This window comes from Spea bombifrons, chromosome 1 (assembly GCF_027358695.1).
Source record: "Spea bombifrons isolate aSpeBom1 chromosome 1, aSpeBom1.2.pri, whole genome shotgun sequence".
In the NCBI taxonomy this organism is placed as follows: Eukaryota; Metazoa; Chordata; class Amphibia; order Anura; family Pelobatidae; genus Spea; species Spea bombifrons.
This window is the reverse complement of record NC_071087.1, coordinates 72,080,094-72,102,884: the sequence shown is the minus strand read 5'-3', so window position 1 is coordinate 72,102,884 and position 22,791 is coordinate 72,080,094. Positions and strand designations below refer to the sequence as shown.

The 22,791-nt window shown below is 43.8% G+C and overlaps 1 protein-coding gene across 1 annotated transcript in view; it reads right to left on the bottom strand.

The window, feature by feature from the left end:
• The window catches only part of ADGRL3 (adhesion G protein-coupled receptor L3), a 792,897-nt gene that overhangs the window by 565,147 nt on the left and 204,959 nt on the right, over positions 1 to 22,791 (bottom strand). Inside the window, exon 6 of the mRNA XM_053463509.1 lies at positions 10,996 to 11,796. Within this exon, the coding sequence (XP_053319484.1) occupies positions 10,996 to 11,796 (801 nt within the window). The remainder of the gene's footprint in view (positions 1 to 10,995; positions 11,797 to 22,791) is intronic.

Below are 22,791 nucleotides of genomic sequence, written 5' to 3'. Positions count from 1 at the left end.
CCGGACCCCTGCAGAAGTCTGCGAGTGGGAGATCTGCAGTTCAGGTAAGGGGGTGGGGGAGGGTTTTTGCACAAGTATGGAATGAATATTTAAATGTTTGTGAATGAGTGTGTGTGTGTGTGTGATAGCATGGATGTGTAAGGGGGGCGGGGGTGGTAGCATGGCATAGGGAGGCTGTAATCACACTACTATCATCCACAGGTTCCAGCATGTACTGGCTGCCTTGGCGTGATAGGAGTGTGATTGCTGTTAGCAGTTATATATATATATATATATATATATATATGCATTTTAACCCCCTATATGCCACTCAGCCCCATGATATGCCTTTTAACCCCCTATATGCCAGAGTGGCATATAGGGGTATAAGGCATATCATGGGGCAGAGGGGCATATAGGGGGTTAAAAGGCATATCATGGGGCACAGTGGCATATAGGAGGGTATAAGATATTTCTGGAGGCAGAGTGGCATATAGAGGGTTAAAAGCACATAATGGGGCAGAGTGGCAAATAGGGGGGTATAAGGCATTTCTGGGGGCAGAGTGGCAAGCCTGGGGGCAGATGTGCATAACTGGGGGGGCAGGTTGGCAAATAAAAGGAAATAAAAAATATATATTTTTCTCAATCATAGCTTTTATTAAATATGAAAATTAGTTTACATGAATTAATATTTACTAGTAAAATTTTTTTCCTATAGGGTAGTCTTATATTCAGGCTTTTTGTTTTTTTCCTAAATTAATATTTTGATTTTGGGGGGTCGTCTTATAATCAGGGTCGTCTTATAATCGAGCAAATACGGTATTTCCCAGTCCCTCCCTGCAGTCACACTGACGATTGGCCCCAATCGGGTCTATGAACCCTCCTGCCTGCCAGTGATGTTCAGAGAATCATTCAGAGATTCTAATCATTCAGAGAATCTCACTGACACCATACTTTTATAAATAAATACAGGATTAATCTTCACTGCTCCCAGGATTTGGATTCCCTTAGTTTGCCCACTTTTACCTCTAACTGCACCTTAAGTTAACTTTAGTAAATTAATTAAACTAACCCTCAGCATTAAATTAACCCTAAAGATCCCATTAACCATAATTGCCCCTAAATTAACCCTTAAGACCCCATCAACCATAACTGCCCCTAAATTAAATTTTGCTGTTAAATTTTATTTTCTAATTTCTTTTCAAGAAAGATTGACCACAAGTGTACTAAGCAAAGCTTCAAGGTAGCTGTAGTAATATTAAAAAAGAAAATAATTTTAGAACATTTTTGTAGAATAAGCAAAAGTAGGACAACTTCTGTATCTGATTTAAAGTAAAAGTTGTTTAACCCCATAATATAATAAGTAATTGTAATTTATAAGCTATTAATATTAGATAAATTAATATTAGTTAATGAATATTATACCGATGTAACCTCACTTTAGCTTTGTGGGCTTGAGCGTGTTTGCGTTTCCCTAGAGGCAGACTTAGAATAGTAAGGAAATATTGCTTTAGCATAGTAGTAGGCTCTTAGGCCCATGTAAATTTAAAAAATAAAAAAAAATACTGCTCGTTAATAGTTAATCTTGAGTTAATAATTTAAATAACTTGAGCACTTTGGCAGATTGCACACAACAGCACAGTGCAATTGTGAATAGTAGAGAAAACTCCTCTAATTGTTTTGTGTTTTTTTAAATCCTATTTTTCTTAATAAATGTATTTTCCCTGTCCCCCTAGTTTTAAACACTACACTACACACACAACACATGGAAATTGATCCTCCTTTTGGGACCAAGGAGGGACAAGCTCCATCTACCACCACCACCACCACCAGTTCTTCTACGATGCAGCCCTTGCGTCAGTCTGGTCGGCCAAGTAGGCCAAGCTCTCGCTTATCGTTTGGGGAAGCATTGCTTGAAGGATCAACAAGTAAAGGAAAGGCACCAAAAGCAGGCAGTAGTAGTGCTGCTAAGCCCACAAGCTCTATGTTTTTTTTACGGAAAGCCTAAAGAACCAGAAGCACGTTTAAAGTTAAAGGGTAGCACAACTAGTACTTCTACTAGCCCAGTTAGTAAAAAGAAGTGCCTTATGCCCAAAGCAGCATCTTCCCCATCGACGAGCAGCATGCAAGGTACCAAGCAGAGCAAAATTAGCAGCAAGACTGAGCGGGGTGTTCCCAAACCAAAGCGATCTCATTCCTTCGTAGGGAAAACCACCACCTCTACCACCACTAGTGCTGCGCCTACTGTTCCCATTGGTACCGCCACGCCATGGTCTCCTAGCACCATCTCTAGCAAGCCACCAAGTCCTTACAATATTTTTGTAAAGATAGTTAGAGAGAGGGCTACACATAGTGGAACTCCACCTAGCAAGGTACCAGAGGAGCATGAGACTGAGAGGCCAAGTGCAGAGTCTGTTCTTCCTGCTCGCACTACTACTAGTCATGATATCAGTCTAGCAGGAATTCCATTTGATCTGGCTAATGAAGAACTTGACTATGAGCCAGAGGAAGTAGAGGAGAATAGTGGTCAGGAATCAGATCCCTCAGGGAGCAGTGTACAAATGACTAGCGCACAATTTTCCCCTGAGCCTCCACCTTCTCCGATACGATCACCACCACCACCAGTAGCAAAACCTACCAAATCTGGTAGAGTTAAAGCAATTAGCACTCCCATTATGGCCAGTATTGGTACCACCAGTTCCATCACCAGTACTGTAACTGTGCCAATAAGACCAACCACTAGTTCTGCCGCTGTTCATCCACCCAGAGCAGTAGAAGCAGAACCCAAGGCACAGTCCAAGGCTCTCCGCATAGAAAAAGGGCGCTATGGAAACATTGTGGGAAGCTAATGAGCAGAGGGAAAGTGTCTGGGCATTTCACCAGTGCTAGCATGAAGCATCACCTCAGCACTCAACACAACACCGTGCTATTGGGGAAAGATGCAGAAAAACGTAGTGCAGGCAGCATAGCTGGTGGCCGTGGTACTACAACAACTAGTACCATCTCCAGAGAGAGTGGAAAAACCCCAACAGCTGCTTCTAAGCCAATAGCAGCTACAGCTAGTGCTGGCAACCAGAGACCAAGGCAGGTTGGAGCACTGCATGTCTAGCCCACCCTGGAAGAATTTGGGGCATTCCACTCCAAGAGGTCAATGTCCAAACAGCAGGCCAATAAAGTAATCCGACTTATTGGTCAGTTAATTGCTGTTGGAGGGGCATCCTTCTCCATGATTGAAGGGGAGCATTTCAAACAATTGATGGCGGCTGTGGCTCCACAATATACAGTTCCGTCACGTTCCACTTTCAGTAGGAACATTGTCCCCTCATCGTATCGTTCCTGTGTTTCAGCAGTGAAAGAGGAGCTTTCCAAGGCTGCTGGTCAATGCGTACACTTCACAACGGATTTGTGGAGTGCACCTAGAGGGCAGCATGCCTTTCTTTCCTTGACAGCACATTGGTGGCAGCCCGGTGTGTCTAAGGAAGCTGCTGCAGCAGGCTACCGATCATTCCTTCTCCGTGCAGACGTGATGAATGAAAAGCACACTTCCGAAAATATTCTGCATGCAATAAGGAAAATATTTTGCCTTTGGGTGAGAGCAGATGTGGGAGCAATGTTGAAATTGGTTTTGGGGTAACTGACTGGAGTGGCAATATGGTGAAAGCGCTGCGACATGGTCATATTGTTGGTGTGCGCTGCGCTGCCCACATCATCCATCTTGTAGTCAAGGCAGCAATGTCAGAAGGAACTAATGTAGCAGCAGTAGTTCTGTCCCGCTGCAGAAAGATCGCTGGGCACTTCCACCAAAGCGTTAAGGCTAGCCAACTTTTGAGGGAAGAGCAAGAGAGGGCGGGTCTTACCGTACACTGCCTACGACAATGTCAGTACGCGGTGGAATTCCACTTTAGAGATGCTGGAGAGGTTTTGGAGCAGCAGAGGGCAATCCATAATCTTGCCTCAGAGCACAATATTGGGATTACATCTCCATTGAATAGGGAGGATTGGATAGTGATCGCCCAGCTAGTGGCAGTCCTTAAACCACAGAAAATTTAAGCTCAAACACTGCCAGTCTGGCCCAGGTAATACAAGTGTTCTCCTATCTAGGCAGCAAGATGGATGTGTTCCTTGAAAACTGTGAGGCTGTTCAAGGTGGCACTCTACATCCTGACGTAGCAGCCATAATCAGGAAGCTGAAGGATTTTCTAAAAGTACGCTTTCGCAAACGCATGGAAGAAAGTCCCGAAATGATGCTAGTGTGCCTTTGTGATCCAAGGATTAAGGGAAAGCTAGCAATGAAATGCAATGTTCTCAGTAGCTACAGGGAGCAATTGGTTCTAAAGGTGCGTGACTGGCAGCGTAAAAGGGGAATGCTGTCCGAGGAGGGAAAGTTGCAGGAGGAGGAAGAGATGATGATGTCTGCTATTCCTAGCATCAGCATCAGCATCAGCGCCACAAGCAGCACAACACAGTTGAGTGGAGCAGATGAGTTTTGGGAAGAGGCACTTGGGAGTATAGTTGGACCATCTGACAGTGCTAGCAGCAGAAAGGAGAATAGTGCTGCTGAAATGGTCAAACTTTACCTCAGTGAAATTCCTTCTGCGCCTAATGTTGATCCTCTTAGCTACTGGGATGAAAAGAAGAGTGTGTGGCGTGAACTCTCATGGGTTGCACAGCAGCTTCTATCATGTCCGCCAACCACTGCTCAAAGTGAGCGCGCTTTTTCTATGAAACATACTGAATCCACAGCGCTCACACATGGCACCTGATCTGATGGAGCAGATTCCCTTTCTTAAATTCAATCTGCCCAAGTTGGGGTACCCAGCTCTTAGCTTGGAAAGTTAATTTTCCCTAATTGTCAAGGTAGTTTCTCCCCCTGGTTGCGCTTGTTTGCGGTGTGGCAACGCCTGCTGCCTCCGCCGGTGTAGCCAACTTACGCTAGGGCCTAGTGTTTGAGCTCTGGAAGTCTGCTCCCAAACGTCAAGGACTGAAAGTGTTTGGATGCTTTGACCTGGGGTGAAACAGGTGAGCGGGTCGTCAACTGCCCACTCATTCGCCTTTTCCGTTTCCTGCTTCTGCTGGTGGTGGTGCCAGCTTCTTTTGCCAGTTCGCTTCCTGGCTCAAGTCATGCCTCAAATGTCCCTAATGGTCAAGGTAGTTTCTCCCCCCTTGCTGCATCTGTTGGCAGTGTGGGAACGCCTGCTACCTCCGCCGGCGTAGCCAGCTTACGCTGGGGCTTAGTGTCTGAACTCTGAAAGTCCGCTCCCAAATGTCAAGGACTGACAGTGATTGGATGCTTTGCTCTGGGGTGAAACAGGTGAGTGGGTCGCCAATTGCCCACTCATTCATCTTTTCCATTCCCAATGCCGCTGGTGGTGGTGCCAGCGTCTATTCTCTGCCATTTTTCTTCCTGGCTAGAGTCATGCCCAAAATGTCCTTAATGGTAAGAGTAGTTTCTCCCCCTTAGCTGGGTGTGTTTGCGGTGTGGCAACGCCTGCTACCTCCCCCGGAGTAGCCAGCTTACGCTAGGGCCTTGTGTCTGAGCTCTGGAAGCCCGCTGCCAAATGTCATGGACTGACAGTGTTTGAATGCTTTGCTCTGGGGTGAAACAGGTGAGTGGGTCGCCAATTGCCCACTCATTCACCTTTTCCATTTTTCAATCATCTACTTTTTCTCAGCAAATCTTTAATTAATTTTGTTCCGTCTGATACACAATCAACCAAACATAACACACACATACAAAACATACACACACATACATAACATACACACACATACATAACATACACACATGCATATATAACACACACATATGCACAATTCACAAGGACCATTCCTGTTATTTGCCCTGACCTTCACTTCTACACTCACTAGCCTACAATTAATTTAACACTATAACTCACACTTCACCCTATAACCACATTTTTCCATCCGCATACCAGCCAACACCCATTAAATTAAAAATTAGATTATTTAGACATAATACATATTTTACCAACTCAGTGCACTACTACTACTCTTAAACATAACCGTACATTAACTCTAAGCTATTTTTAGTTCTTGTCCCACATTTTTCCATCCGCATACCTGCCAATAGACCCAACTTTTTCAGGGCAGTCCTGCTTTTTTCCAGTCCTGTCCTGTAAAAGTTGGGTTGTTGGAAAGTATGCCATTGTAAATAAGTAGCAAATGTTAGGCAAGTATTAAAAGGGGCCTAAAATCGAATTAAAATCCCTATTCGTTTATTAAACATCTATGGATGTGTGTGTATGATAGATAAATAAATAAATAAGCGCCGCTGCTCTGAGCACCTTGGCCTGGGAGGAAGGGGGATTTGAGTTTAAGGCAATGTGTACAGTTCGCATTCCACCATGATTTAAAGGTCCGTGTATGCGACTGTATTCATTGTCAGCAGGGGGTTCGCCTGACATCAACGAATGAAGTGCATCTGCAGTTCTGCACTTCGTTGATGCCAGACCCCTGCCGGCGCCAAAGCTGCTGCTGCTGCTGCTCCTCCAATGTGTTTCTTAACCCCAGATTAACCCCTGCTAGGAAACCGGGAGAATAACGAAGATAAAACGAGCACGAAGAATGTCCACGAATATTCGCCTTAACAGAAGACAGGAACGGGGGCGAATATTCGCGTTACACGAAGATTTTTTTTTTCCCAAAGACAAACACGAAGACTCCCCCCTGTTGCCCAAGTCTAGTTATAACTCCATGATTCACAGACTGAACTGTTACAAATGAATTGTTCAGTCTACTGAACCGATTCATCCGGATCACTGAAAACAATCAGATCAAAAGAACAATTCATTCATGATCCGGACATCACTAATCCAGGCCGGAGATTCACGGATACTCACAGTATCACAGGATTCAGCAAAACTCACCTGTTTCCACTAAGGGAAGGGCGAGGGGAGAGAGGAGCTAAGTTACTGAATGCTGCTATTTTGTTTTGTTGGTAACGGATAAGCCGTCCAACCGCAGTTAGGTTGGAGAACCTTGTTTAGTTAGTGCTCATAAGAGCAAGGCTTTTGTTTTTTTTTTTCTTTTTTATGTTATGCCTGTCGTGAAAAAATAAAAACAGGCCCTTTTAACAGCCTTTTATTTAACCCTCCTCATGTCTGATCTGTCTCTGCAACCTGGAAGACTGTGTGAGTAAAGATTCCTGGACAAAGTACCAAGTTAAGCGGTATTGTGTCACAATATATATATATATATATACAGTATGTAATATAATGTATTTTATATATATAATACACACATACACATAAAATACATTATATTACATACTGTATATCTTGCATACACTGATTCACATATACACACACAGTCACATACACATAAATGAATATATATATATATATATATATATGAAATATATGTGTGTGTGTGTCACATACACACTGATTCACATATACTATTATATATTAATTATCTGATTTAATAATATACGTACAATCATTGCAGACATGAGTAGATTCAGAGTGTTAACCCCTCTATTACCAGGCATGAACAGATTCAGAGAATTAACTCCTCTATTATCAGACATTACAAACACAGTCAGTTGAGACCTCCCTCACTCAGACTTTTGGGACTGTCTCAGGCAATCCGGGACATGTGGTCATCACATTACCTTGTTTTTACAGTTTAGTTCCTGTTAGACATGGCTAGCCTTTTACCTAAATTTTTTAAAATTTATACAGTGGAGTATAGTTAAGGGTGTTCCTGACAAGCCATGAAGCTTAAAATAAAAAAAATGGTGGTGAATGTTTTGGGGTGAGTGATTAGCGTTCTAGCATTTACCAGTTCAAGACCACATTATGGCACCAATTAGCCGATTGCTGACAATTAATAATTCTGAGCAGAGAACATTTAGAAAGCACTAACTATGAAAGTCTTGGGGTTTTATCACCAGAAGGAGAATCAGCGGGAGAGTCAGCAGGGGAGTGGTGGTTTCAGCTTCCTCGCATATCTATAAACTATGAAGGGTCAGTATGGGAAAGGGTTTAGCTTGCAATGCAAAATGCATATTTTAATGGAAACTGAATAACTCTTACAGATGTAACTCTATGTTGTACGGGGTCAAACAAACTCTCTCTGCAACAGATGCTTACTGTGGTTGGACCTTCAAAATATATAATGAAGTCAAGGAGTTGAACCTACAAACCTCTGGGGAGGTTATAATCATGGGTGACTATAATCTCTCTGATGTGAACTGGAAAAAGTAGCTGGTTGTGCCCCTACTGGGATTTTCTTTAAATCAAGTTGTTGAGGAGCCAACTCGTAAGGAGGCCATATTGGATTTAGTGTTCACAAATGGAGATTTGTTAACGGATATTTCTGTAGGTGAAAGTTTGGAATCTAGAATCATCAGTCTGTGAGGTTTAATATACTAACAGTGACTGAGTGTCACACCACACAAAAACAAAAGTTTTAGATTTTAGAACTTTTCTTAAACGAGTCAGAATAAGGCCATTTAAATGGAGTCCAGGAGAAATGGGATTATTTAAAAGTTGAATTATTGAAGATAATTATTGAAAATTGTATTAGGCTGGTCAGTAAGAGTAAACAATTAAAGAAAACTCTGCAGAAGTGGCCAAAATCGTAAAAAAACAAGAAGTTAGCCTTTAGTAAATACAAAAATACCCAAAGTGAGGAAGATAGACAGTTATATAAGATTAGGCAAAAATAAGCAAAGCAAGTTATAAGAGCTGCCAAATGCACTCAGAAGAGAGAATTGCCCTGTCAGTAAAAAAGGAAGATAATTTTTTTTAGATATGTAAATCAGTAAAGGAAAGTAAAATAAGGATATGTTAGATTAAAAATAAAAGAAGGAAGGTATGTAGAAGAGGATAAAGTTCTAGCTGACTGCCTGAATATTTCTGTTCAGTTTTTACAAATGAAAATGAGGGAAAGGGACCTCAGTTAGGAAAAAGAGTCATTTGATACATGTGACAGTCATGTAGAGCCTATGTTAGGCTAACGCAAGGGTTTTGCGCTAACCGAACTCTACCTAACGAGAAAATCGAAATAAACCACGTTACTTAATTGGGTCTTATAAATTTTTGATCGGTACAGTGTAGCACCGGGCGTTACCGAAGCCTCCATAAGCTTGGTGGTGGTAGCCTATTACCAGGCTCGTGTGGATTTTTGTGGTGCGTTTAAGGGTTAAGAGTGACCACAGGGCTGGTATTGTTAACCCTTGCACACCCACACCCTATGTGTACGGTTATCCGAAAGCTAGCCGTGACAGTGGGTTTATCAAGGTGGAGGTTCTACTTCAGTTGTCTAAGGTAAAGACAAATAAATTGATGGGGCCTGATGGGATACACCGCAAGTTATTAAAAGAGTTTTGTGGTGTACTAGCAAAACCGTTAATGGATTTATTTAACGAATCATTGGTAACGGGAGTCGTCCCAGGGGATTGGAAATTAACGAATGTTGTGCCCATTCACAAAAAGGCAGTAGGGAGGAGTCGGGCAACTACAAGCCAGTAAGTCTTACATCTGTAGTGGGGAAATTAATGGAAACTATGTTAAAGGATAGGATTGTTGAACATGGGTCACATGGGTTTCAAGATCAAAAACTACATGGGTTTACCTCAGGAAGATCATGCCAAACAAATCTCATTGATTTTTTTGATTGGGAGTCTTCGGTTTCCCACCACATGGAAGAGAAGGAGGTATTAGGTGATTGCAGATATTTTTTTTTTATTATTATTATTAAGTTTGGAGTTAGTTTAGATATTGGATAAATGTTAAGTTTTAATCTTGGGGAAGGTTCCTATGTCCATTTATTACTGTTTTGGTGGAGGGGTAGTCCCTCATTGAGAAGTAGGACGAATAGAGACTCACATAGTATTTATGTGTATTGAATAATTGATATCGGACCACAAAAAGTGTTGATTGGAAAACATCAAATTTCCAGTAGTAATATTTTTTTGTATTTCTACAGTATAAGGCTAAAAAATGTTAACAATGATAGTTATTTTATTTCCACTGTGGCTGTAGATTAGAATGATGAGACCATAAAATGCCTTTTTAATGGGCCATGTTTTGGAAAGTTTCCTAGTAACCAGTTATTTGCCTATTTCACTATTCACCTACAAAAATATAACATGATCCTGGTTGTGGAGGTAACCAGGTGATCCTCTTCTATACACTGCACATTCCCTTTTCCTGTCTTTTGTACACATGGCCATAAATAGAAGCCAAGAATCCTGCAAATATCTGTGATTGCTTCAAAACAGTAATTTGAAGAGATACCGTATTGGCTCGATTATAGGTCGCACCGAATTATAGGCTGCACCCTAAAAGTAAGGTGCTTTTTTTTTTTTTAAGACAAATTTAGATTCTTAGAAAAAAAACAACTTAGTGGAATAGTAAAACAGTATTCTAAGACACTGTATTTTAACATTTTTGATATCTATTATGCAGTTAGTCAACATATATTACATAAAAACAGAAAACCAATAGCCATTTTAATGCACCTTACTTAAAGATATACCCAAGATATGCTGCCACTCTGCCCCTCGAGATATGCTGCCACTCTGCCCCCCCCGAGATATGCTGCCACTCTGCTCCCTAGATATGCCCCCCCCTAGACTTACCAATGCAGACTCCCTGGTGTCTAGCGGGGCCGGCAGGGGACATTTGCACAATACGCATAGACAACTTCCGGTGCCGGCACGTCTGCGTGATGTGCTTTAACAATCTCTCTTGCCAACACTCCCCCCGTGGAAAGTGGTGACAGGGGAGACTGTCTCAGCGCATCACGTAAACATCCACAGCTGCCGGAGAGTAGGATCCAGGTCCCCTGCAGTTCTGGGGGGGGGATCACTATCCTAACCCTGCTGCCTGCCCGGCGCCCGGAACTGCATGTCCCGGGCGTCGGGCGATATGAATTGCGAATTCCTGAGCTAAACCCCGATTATAAGCCGCACCCCCACTTTTAAAAAAGTACGGCCTATATTCGGGCAAATACGATAAATTGAAAAATATAGCCAAAATTACATACCAGATTTACCGTCCAGTGTTCCAAAATCCAAAGAATACTTTACCACATGATAGTTATTCCAAACATACAGCAAATTATCCCGAGGATTATAATCCACTGCTGCAATATATTGATATGAATTTGGAAAAGGTATATCAACATAACCATCTCTGTTTTGGTCAGTGTGATAAACATAGTCAATCTTGTTTCCTGTTGCTTCATTGTCATCATCTTCGTAAACAGATTTTACAACATACAGTATTCCACAAATCATGAATGCATTAGATGCTGATCTCTTATCATACGCTGTGTCCCAGGTTCCTTCAATTCTCAAAGTGTAAGGGTTCAGCTGACTGACAACAATTTTACCATTATTTTGCTCAGTTGCATAGATTACCCACAATCCATTCTCATCAACTGCAAGATCGATGTCAGATTTACCACCCCATCTATAAGGAGATGTATCATGGTAATTGGCATTAGCAATAATAGCCTCTCCACTTTTTATTCTTGTCCTAAGGTCAAATTTTACAATGTTCCTTGTTCTTTCTTTGTTAAAAAATAGAGCACCATCATAAACAACAAATCCTGTGCCATCTACTCTGTGAGGAAGTTTATATGTCGTAGTTGGTCGTCCAGCAATGAAGTCATCTTTTGAAGAATACTCTGTTAAGGTATCGGTTCTATAAGGTGTCCAAGGCATATAGTATATTTTATCAGATGCCTGCAGCGGATCCTTGCACCAAGCTCCAGACTGATGATCAGACTCAAATAAATGTTCACTCTGGTAAACTCCTTTAAGTAACCCAGGACAGAGAAAAACTGTTGGAAACAAATATTTACAAACAGTTAGAATATGCAAAACAATGTTTTTTTTCTCATTTGGACAAACCTATGGAAATGGTACTGGTATGAATAGCATTATACTACAAACATTTGTGTAGATATTTTTCTCTTTGACCTGTAGAAACAACATATTAATACATTTCTTACCCACTAAACTAAAATATTCAAACAGGTCAGGTCAATAACCATTTCCATTTGTGATACATGAAAAAATATAGACTCTAGTGCTACAAAAATAGAATTATTCACATATTACACAGACTAAATATAATTCATTGATCTATATTAGACATTATTATTACTTGACATCATTCATTTATATATTTAGTCCTATGTGTGAAGATCAACAAAGTTTTTTTTTTCATATCAAAATTTGTATTAATTTTGCCAATTTTTTACATGTAAAAAAAAATACAAAAAAAGGAAAAGAATTCAACATACCATATTTGCTCGATTATAAGACGAGGTTTTTTCCAGAGCAAATGCGTCTTCTAATCAGACCTCATTCTGCTGGGGCCATGCTGCTTACCGGGCTTTGGTCGTGAGCAGCATCGCAGGAGAACAGGAAGCTAGCACAGTCCTCACATAACTCTGCCTCCCCCTTCCTTCCTCTGGGGGCGGGGCCAGAGAAGTTGCTCACACAGCCGGGCCCCAGCAGAAGTCTGCGAGTGGGGGATCTGCAGTTCAGGTAAGGGGGTGGGGGAGGGTTTTTGTGATTAATGTGTGAAGTATGTGTGATTAATGGAATGAATGAGTATTTAAATGTTTGTGAATGAGTGTGTGTGTGTGTGTGTGATAGCATGGATGTGTAAGGGGGGGGGGTGGTAGCATGGCATAGGGAGGCTGTAATCACACTACTATCATCCCCAGGTTCTAGCATGTACTGGCTGCCTTGGCTTGATAGGAGTGTGATTGTTGTTAGCAGATATATATATATATATATATATATATATATATATATATATCCATGATATGCATTTTAACCCCCTATATGCCACTCATCCCCATGATGTGCCTTTTAACCCCCTATATGCCAGAGTGGCATATAGGGGTATAAGGCATATCATGGGGCAGAGGGGCATATAGGGGGTTAAAAGGCATATCATGGGGCACAGTGGCATATAGGAGGGTAGAAGACATTTCTGGAGGCAGAGTAGCAAGCCTGGGGGCAGATGTTCATAACTGGGGGGCAGGTTGGCAAATAAAAGGAAATAAAAAATATATATTTTCTCAATCATAGCTTTTATTAAATATGAAAAAATAGTTTACATTAATTAATATTTACTAGTAAAACGTTTTTCCTATAGGGTAGTCTTATATTCAGGCTTTTAGTTTTTTTCCCTAAATTAATATTTTGATTTTGGGGGGTCGTCTTATAATCAAGGTCGTCTTATAATCGAGCAAATACGGTACTTAAATTAAACAGAAACGGAATCAAACAGACGGATAATGCGGGATGCAAGTGGAGATGGGCAACCATTATACCTTTTAAACCTCAATTTCCAGAATCTGTATAATCTTCTCCCATTTTGTTAGGTTAGTTATACTATATCCAATTGATTTTGTTATACCCAGTTCCATTTTACAATGATATAATGTGCATAATCTTATCTCTTCCCACTGGGGCCTTTTTTTACTTTTCCAATACTTAGCTATCGATAGTTTGGTAGACAGTCCGCGGGACCCGCATCCCAATGCAGTCCTCTACTGTCTAGGTTTCCCAAGAGATACTCCTGTTTAAGTCCTTTTCCCATGTCTTAATTGCCTGCAAAGGCGTATGGTTTTGATTGATTCTAATAAAGGTTAAACATCTAGCAATCATACCCTTAGTATTAGTAGTATCCTCCCCTTTATTCAATAGTTGAAATTTAGATATAAACCATTTAATTCTTTAATAAGAGAATATCTCTTTAGGAGGGAGTAAGAATTCCTCAACTTTCTGCAACTGGGAAAAAGCTTTAAGTTCCTTATCAAGGCAAAGATCTTGTATAATTTGAATACCCGCCTGTTTCCAGGCATTTCAATTTAAATTTTCTATATTGACTGGAATTACATCTAAAGGGAGAAAGTCACCTAACCTATTATATAGGCCTAACTTTTTTCTAACCTTATCCCATATGTCCAGAATGCGTTTTAGAACCAGAGATCCTTCCTCACTAGCCCAATCCCTACCCCCTGCTCCATGGGAAGGATGCCAAATTTGCACATCCAGTGATTTTCCCTTCTATGTGATACCATGTTTCTTCTATAGCTTCCTTTGTCCGGGATGCCATTACATGTGATAACATACATGCATCATGGTACTCCATTATATTTGGTGCTCCGAGACTCCCTTCTCTAGTTTTCCTGGTTAAAAGTGTTAGACTTATTCTTGGTTTCTTAATTTGTCAAATAAACATATTAAAAGCTGTCTGGATCATGCGTAGCCATATCATAGGAACTTGTATAGGTAACATTTGGAATAAGTAAGTCCACTTAGGTAAAATATATGATCTAATATTTATTCTACCGATCCAGGAAATTTTTCTTTTCCAGTCTCTTAAAGTTTTATTTGTAGACTTTAACAACAGTAGGAAATTCACCTCTACTGTCCTTAAGTAATCTATATCTATCTGTCCTTAGCCCAAATAAAATCAAACTTTTATGTATCTTGAATCTTCATGGCTCAGATTACTTGCCAAAAGGACAGTTTTATTAACATTGAGTTTATAGTTTGAATATTTGGAATTAACTTCTATTACTCGCATTAATTCCGGTAATGATGACTTAGGTTGTTCTAATAAAATAAGAATATCGTCTAAATATATACTAATCTTGCTTTCTAATGTATTAATTCTGAAGCCATGTATATCCTGATTTTCTCAGATAGAGATCGGTAGCGAGGGGCTCAATTGTTAAAACATACAGCAGGGGTGATAATGGACACCCCTGTCGTGTACCATTAGTAATCGGGAACCATCCGCATGTAATCCCAGGCCTACTGCTGGACAGGTGTATAGGGCCATAACAGCATCAAAGATGTTCCCTGTGACAGAATGACCTGTCATACAAGGCCCCAAGGTAGTCAGAGATGGCTCCAGCCTGGCTGGCAAACAAGCAGGAACTCCATTGTTTAATTAATCCCATCAATAGGATTGCTGATTGGGGATTAAAGGTTGGGTTGAATACATGTATCTGTTAATTTATGTTAATGAAGTTCTGTGGCTATATCAGTCTATGTTTTACTACAATAAACTGTTCATTCCTGCTGTACTCAGTTCAAGGTAGTTGTGTCTACTTATTGGGTACACATAGCAGGGTTCCAAGGTGCGCATGCTGACTGGTGCTGGAAGTGATTCCGGGGACAACAGGAGGATACATGTGGGTGATCTCTGGGAGTTACTACAGCTCTCTTGGTGAACTCGTTACATTGGTGGCAAGCGGCGGGATTGCCCCTAGAGGGACACTTCCTTTGCACCGGGATCTATCTCCAGGAAAGAGAATGGAAGTCAGCTACGCAAAGCTGATCAAGAGGAATTGTACCCGTCTGAAGCTCTTGAGGGAAAGGTTTTGGCTCCAGCGGAAGTTGCGGATGCCGTTCTTGGGGAAGCAGCCCAAAGAGGAATGGGTGGCTGAACTGGAGGTGCTGGTCCAGACAGAGCTGAGGTTGGACGATGGATATCGGGCTCTGCGATGGTACGCAGCACAGCTGTGCCTGGGGCTGGAGGATAAAGGTCCCACAGAGGGCTATTATTATTGGAAATTATAGTAAAGGATCCCGCCTTCGGTAGTGCATCGGAGTGTCGGGAGGAAGACATCCAGGAGCGAAGGGAGGAGGATATCCCATACGTGCCTAAACTGTGGGCTGACCTGGATTATTTGGTCACACAAGAATGGGAACTGCAACAGGCATATCAAGAGTTATTTGACCATGTGCAACAGTATGCCCCAGTGACCATGGATTTCATTGATTTTACTGCGTGGTCACCTGAGGATGTTGACCCAGAAGGGGTGGATGGGACTGAGTCACAGGGATACTGGACAGCTAACCCAGATCCGATAGCGGAATTATGTGACTGTACACCACAACCAGATCCAGAGATTGTGGATTTAATTGATTTTACATCTGAGGATGTTGGTCCAGGAGGGCTTGCAATTGACTTCCCTTCCCAGAGAAAGGAAGAAAGTTTTTTGGGTGTAGTAGATGGCACTGCGGTCTCCACAAGCACCCACCCAGCAGAAGAGCTGCCATCGGGGAAGAGTACCGCTGACCTCTGCCTACTCCTTTCCCTGTTTCCCTAGCCTGACCACAGCAACCTTGTAGGGTCCAGTCAGGCAGCCCCAGAGACTGTGGTAGTTGATGGGACTGCGGTCTCCACACCTGGGTCCCCGGAATGTTGGGCAGTTGGCCCAGATCCACACTCCCCAGCAGAAGCGCTGGCAACAGGGCAGAGTGATGCTGGTCTCTGGCCACCCCTCCCCCTGTTCCGGAGTCTGACAATGACTCTCCCGCAATGCCCACTCAGACCACCGCAGCTGAAATACTGGCAACAGGAGAGAGGCAGGACGGCCCCTCTCTACCAGCACTGGAGGTGCCCGCAAACCCTATAGAAGAGCTTTCTCCAGGTCAGAGTGCAGCTGGCCTCTGCCCTCCCTCATCAGACGTCCCTCCACTAGACGATGGTACAAAACCAGCACTGGGGGACACGTATCCCATACAGGTGGATGAGACTGTGGTTGCCAACTGTGGTCCCCAGAATTGCTGGGCAGCTGACTCGGATCCCCAACCCTTGATTGAAGTGGCCCCTGCCACCCTGTCATCTCCCCAGCGGCTGAGAAGACTCCAGAGAGAAGGTGCAATTGTCAATTCTCTCCAGCGGCAGTTATATTTTTCGGGAGAGGCAGAGGGCAGGCGGGTGAGTACTGCTCTTTTATTTAATTGTTTTGGGGAGTACCAATTTGTGGCTGGCAGTGGTGGTCCAGATATACAGACTGACTTCAGAGTCAAACAGTGTGGGGTCTTATCAGACGCCAGTCTCCCCCAGAAAAAGGAGATATGTGATGGAGTGTGTGACGAAACTGTCCATCACTGGGGCCCCTGGAGAGGACTGAAAGCAAGCCTGCTACCTACAGATTATGGACCCTGTCTCTCTGCCCTGGCGAGTGGGACTGTTGTCCTCGTCTAGGACCCGAACTCCCTAGGCTCTAAGTGCACCCCAGGACTGGTTAGTGGGACAGGTGCCTTTTGCCAGCCCCCTGCATCCACAACTCCAGGAGCGACGGAGCTGTGCTGTCCGACTGAACTGGATGCAGACCCGGTTGGGGTCTGGCCCCAGTTCAGTCTTTTTAAAAGGGGAGATATGTGACAGAATGACCTGTCATACAAGGCCCCAAGGTAGTCAGAGATGGCTCCAGCCTGGCTGCCAAACAGGCAGGAACTCCATTGTTTAATTAATACAGCATATGTACCAGCATATGAAATGGTACAGCATAACACCCATCACTCTCACATTTACCAATCCGCACTTACCAATCCACATTTACCAATCCACACATACCAATCCACACACACATACCAATCCACACACATATACCAATCCACACACATACACCAATCCACACACATACACCAATCCACACACATACACCAATCCACACACATACACCAATCCACACACATACACCAATCCACTCTCACTGTATGCTTTCCTACCTTTCCTCTTTTCTCCTTACAGCTCCTTTTCCTGCTCTTCGCTCCTCTTCTTCTTCAGTTCTTCTGTCTTCTTCCGAGGGCACGGGGTTCAGAGGGCATGGACAGCGGTGGGCGCAGCTTCAGTGTTGTGCGCCCGGATCTGACAACAAACCCCGGCGCACAACAGCTGTTGCCGCGCGGATCGCAAGGGAGCGGTATCGGAGGTCTCCGTTGAGTGATTTTAAGCCGGGTTCAAGGGAGATCCTTGAACCGGCTTAAAATCACTCAAGGGAGCCAGTGGTCTGTTAAAGACCTCCGATACCGCTCCCTTGTGAGCCTGCTCCTCCAGAGGCCGACATTACTGTCCGTCTCTGGAGGGGTGCCGGGTGCCGGCAAGTTGGCACCCCCCTGATGAGCGGCACCCGGTGCGGACTAGGTACGCTACTGGTTTATTGCGACTTTCACTGGAGGGGGGAGGTAAGGAGGGATATAGAAGGAAAGAAGGGAGGATTAAAGAATAAAGCAAGGATATGGCCCTCTCCGGCGGGCGCGCTCCAATGCACCAGTTTTTAAACAGTGTTGGTTTGGGAGTGTGGAAATGTAATGTGTAACTTGGTGGTATGTCAAACGCTCCAACCAGGCACAGCCTCAATTGGCGCAACCCCTCCATCTCTCAGCAGGGCCCGGGCCGGCAACGACAAGTAGGGCGCTCAGCCCCGTGGCGCTCCACACTGTCAAAGTGGCCGAGAGGAAGAGATGGGACTCCACCCCAATCCCCACCCTCGGGCCCCATACGGCATGTAACACACTGCCCCTCAAGTCACCCAGCTCCAATGCGACCCAAGGTTTTGAATTTGGACCTAACATGTTCCACTCAATATCCCGCAACAAGTGTGCGGCTTGATAATATTTGTAGAAGTCTGGTAAAGCCAGTCTGCCCGTGGACTTGGGCCCGGTAAGCTGAGAGAACTTCTGTCTAGGGCTCTTATTGCCCCAAATAAATCTAGTCACAGCAGATAGAAAGGAAGTAAACAATTTGCGGGAGACTCAAATCGGGAGCGTTTGAAATAGGTATAATACCCGTTGAAGTGAATTCATTTTTACGAGATTTACCCCGCCAATCCAGGAGAGATATAAGGGCAACCAACCACCTCTGAAGGTCTGCCGACAGTGTCGAAAGCAAGGAGGCAAAATTTTCCCGATATAGTTGGTCAATATCAGTCGTCAGCCTTACCCCCAAATACTTCATCTTCCCTGTGCACCACTGGAAATGGAAGCTGGAAGTAAGCGCTGGGATCTGTTGTGGAGGTATGGAGATGTTTTCTCCGATTTGAAGTAGTTTATCTTGAGGTTCGAAAGCTCACCATAAGAGCGGAATTCCTCAAGAATGTTATGTGGCGGGAAGTAGAACGTGAAGGCGCGATCTGTGGGCTGTAGAGACCGCAAGCAGTCAACCAAGTGTAACCCCACTAAGGATTTGCGCATAGAGCGTAACTGACTATCCAGGGTACAACAGGTCCTGGTGGAGGTGTCCACACCGTGGCACAGTGGGGCGCTCACATCTCCACCCGAGACCAGCAAACCCTCACGGAAATCAGAGAGAGACGCAGTAATAGTGTAAGGCGGCATGTTGGCACCTATTGGGGAGATAGATGCTTGCGAAAGTGTACATGACCTCTGCAATGAGGCCTTTATAAAGGTATATCTACCCAATTTGTCGAGTAGAGTCTCCTTAATCACAAACGGTACCGATTTGGCAATCAAAATAGCCGTCCTCTTAGTTTTAGCCTCTGGGTTATTGCTGAAGTATCCTATGGGAAAGTGTGAATCCTTGAAGCTGGGGGTCTGACCTTCTTTAAAGTGTGTTTCCTGTAGTAATACCACAGATGCCTTATGTAATTGAAATTCCCTAAGAGTCCTTGATCGCTTTTCGGGGATATTGAGGCCCTTAGCATTCGTGGAATAAAATGTCAACGGGGCTGAGTGGTAAGCCATCAGAAGGGGCAATGAACCCGATATCCCAGGGCAATGAGTTGGAGGGAGATGGGAGAGAGAGTGGGGGAGGGAAGGTACTGTCTAGAATGGGTGGAAAGGGAAACGAAGTCGGTTGAGAGCCCATACCCCCAAAGAAAGAAACAGGACCTCCAGTAAGAGAGTGTAGTGACACCTGAGCCCCGTGGGGTAGTGAGTATAGCAGCCAAAGAAGATTGTTGTGTGGTGGCAACAAAGTAGCAGCCTGTTTCTAGAATAAAGCAATGTCACCCGCCCCGCCAAGCAACCACCAGAGAAACACCACCAATAAAAAGTAGTAGAAAACGGGCAATATAATTCGATCAAAAATATCAAGAGGCAGGCCAGACAAATAGACAATCAAATATGTCATGTATATCAAATAGGAATCCAATCTCACAGAAGTCGCTGCACAGGACAAATCAAGTACCACGCAAAGAGCCGTAAGAATCCCCCGCAAAACAGAACTCCCTTCCCCCCAGCCCCTTGTATATACATGTGTCATAGTGATGGGTGTGATGTGCACCCGGACCAAACATTACCATAGATAGAAACAGCTTCATGAGATATAGAGAGATGCGACTGCATGTCGCTCACGGAGAGGTTACTAGGCACAGAAAACAATTTCTTACCGTAAACTTTCTTTTTCCTAGTATAGTGGCAGTACGTATGGGTTGCTCTTTCCCCTCAGGACAAGCTTCTGAAAGACCAATCAAAAAGTAAACTCCTCCCCTCTTACCCATAAAGGCCGGCAAACTGGTAGAGTCCTCAGTAATAGCAAGAAATACTACTCACTCCAACATATAAGGGAGGGAACTACGTACTGCCACTATACTAGGAAAAAGAAAATTTACAGTAAGAAATGTTTTATTCCTGCGTATAGTGGCAGTACGTATGGGATATAGAAAGATCCCTTAGATGGGTGGGATAGAGGCATTGACCGCTAGAAGAACATGACGGCCCAAGGCAGCTTCCAAAGCTGCAGAAAGGTCTAGCCTATAATGGCTAACATAAGTATTCCATGAAGACCAGGTTGCCGTTTTGAAAATTTCTTCTGGGGAAGCTAAGGCCTTAGCTGCCCAGGAAACAGACATAGCTCTAGTAGAGTGCGCCCTAATATGAGATGATACATCCACTTTACAGGATACATTGGCTAAACGAATAGCATCAGCAAGCCATCTAGCCAGAGTAGATTTGGACACCTCCTAACCCGCGGTTTTCTCATGAAACTGAAGAAACAGGTGGTCTGGTGCAACGAGCAGTACGTTGTAAATAGACATTGAAGAGCTCTTTCAACATCCAAAGAATGCCACATGATCTCTTCTGGAGAAGAAGGACTAGGAAAAAAGGTGGGTAACACTATAGGCTGGTTAATGTTAGTCCGCGACAAGACTTTAGGGAGGAAAGACGGTCGGAGATGCAGAACTACTTTATCCTGATGAAAGACAATGAACTCCTGAATTTCACCCCCTCTTCTAGCTGACGTGATGCCGACCAAAAATGCAGTTTTTAAGGAGAGGAGTTTTAAAAATGTAGAGGGTCAAATGACGCAGAACATAAAGCTTGAAGAACTAGAGATAAATCCCCGGAAGGAACGGACGACCTGGACAGAGGCCCTTGTAGAGTAATAGCCTTGCAAAAAAAGCCTAATAAAAAGGGATCCGAGGCCAAGTCCAAAGCAAGAAGTGGCCAAGGGCGGACACTTGTCCCTTCAGGGTAGCCACCTGGAGACCTGCACTGAACCCCCTCTCGAGAAACTGCAAGATGACTGAAATAGATGGAGGATAGGTCAGGAAATCTTGATCCTGGCACCATTCCAAATACTTGCTCCAAGTTCTGAGGTAAATTTCTGGCCAGCCATAGCACCGTGACTACCTTAATCCTGTAGATTTAGCCTTGCAGCATCCATGCCGTTAAGCGAAACATCTGGATGAAGTGTATATGGACATTGTGGTTTCCCAGTAGATCTGGAGATTCTGGAAGTTCCCAAGAACAAATCGTCATCTGGAGCAGGTCGGAGAACCAGCCCCGGTTTGGCCAAACGGGAAATATTGCAGGCACCCTGGCTTTGTCCTTCTTGATCTTCTGGATACGCCGGGTCAGAGCTACCGCGGAAACACAAAGGCTAGCTTGAATTGCCAGATCACTGTTAGTCCGTCTAGAAAATGAGGATAGTCCGCAAAAAGAGGGGTTTCTGTTTTGCCTTGTAGCCATGAGATCTACTTCTGTACGCCCAAACTTGACAACCAACCTGTCAAAAAATAACTGGGCTCAGAGACCACTCTGTCTGAAAACATATTCCCCTGCTCGGATCGTCTGCCTGATATGACATGCCGATAGATCTGTCAGCTGATTTTTGGCCCATAACAAAAAATCTCCGAACAAAGACATTGAAGCTTCCAAGCCCTTGTGCCTCCTTGTCTGTTGGGGTAAGCTACTACAGTCGCATTGTCTGATAGCCACACGGGCGTTCGTTCCACACAGCTGCACATGCTCCTTAACCAAAAAGGATAGAGTGAACGCTGCCTCTGTAAGCCAGTTACAAGGCGCGCAGCACGGAACTTCCACACGGGATGTTTAAACTGCAGCCAAACACTCACCCTCCCCGGCAACAACCCGTGTGCCGCACCATCAGAAGAATCCACAAAGCTGTTCACCCTACGAGGGACAAGAAAGAACTGAGGACTCTTCCAGTTTGCCGGCCTTTATGGGTAAGAGGGGAGGAGTTTACTTTTTGATTGGTCTTTCAGAAGCTTGTCCTGAGGGGAAAGAACAACCCATACGTACTGCCGCTATACGCAGGAAAAAAACATAACCTGCACCCCATAGAAAGGAAGTCATAGTAAAAACATCTGAAACCTCCCTCGAGACACATGTTACAGGGGCATTCATGAAGCATAATTAGTGCTTAAGACTGTAATCGTGTGTAGGGAAAAAAAAAAAAGGTTTGTGTGTGTAGAGGTGTAGTGGAATCAGCGATACAGGCTCCATACCTGCATACGGTAAGCAGACTGACCGTAGCACGAGCCATCAACGCATAGATAGGGACATATAAATAACACCCAGACAGGGTAATCTACAATGGCAGGAGGTGTGGGGTAAACCAGCACCTAGTATATTAAGCACCTCATGTAGGGTAACCCTGGCTTTTAGCAGAAACCTACATAGAAATTACACCGCTGAGAGTAGCGGGCAATAACCCGTCGAAAATCATATCATGAGAACATTAAGAAACAAAAAATAAACAAAATAAAATAGTGGCTCACGTGGGCCATGTGCACGACATGGCG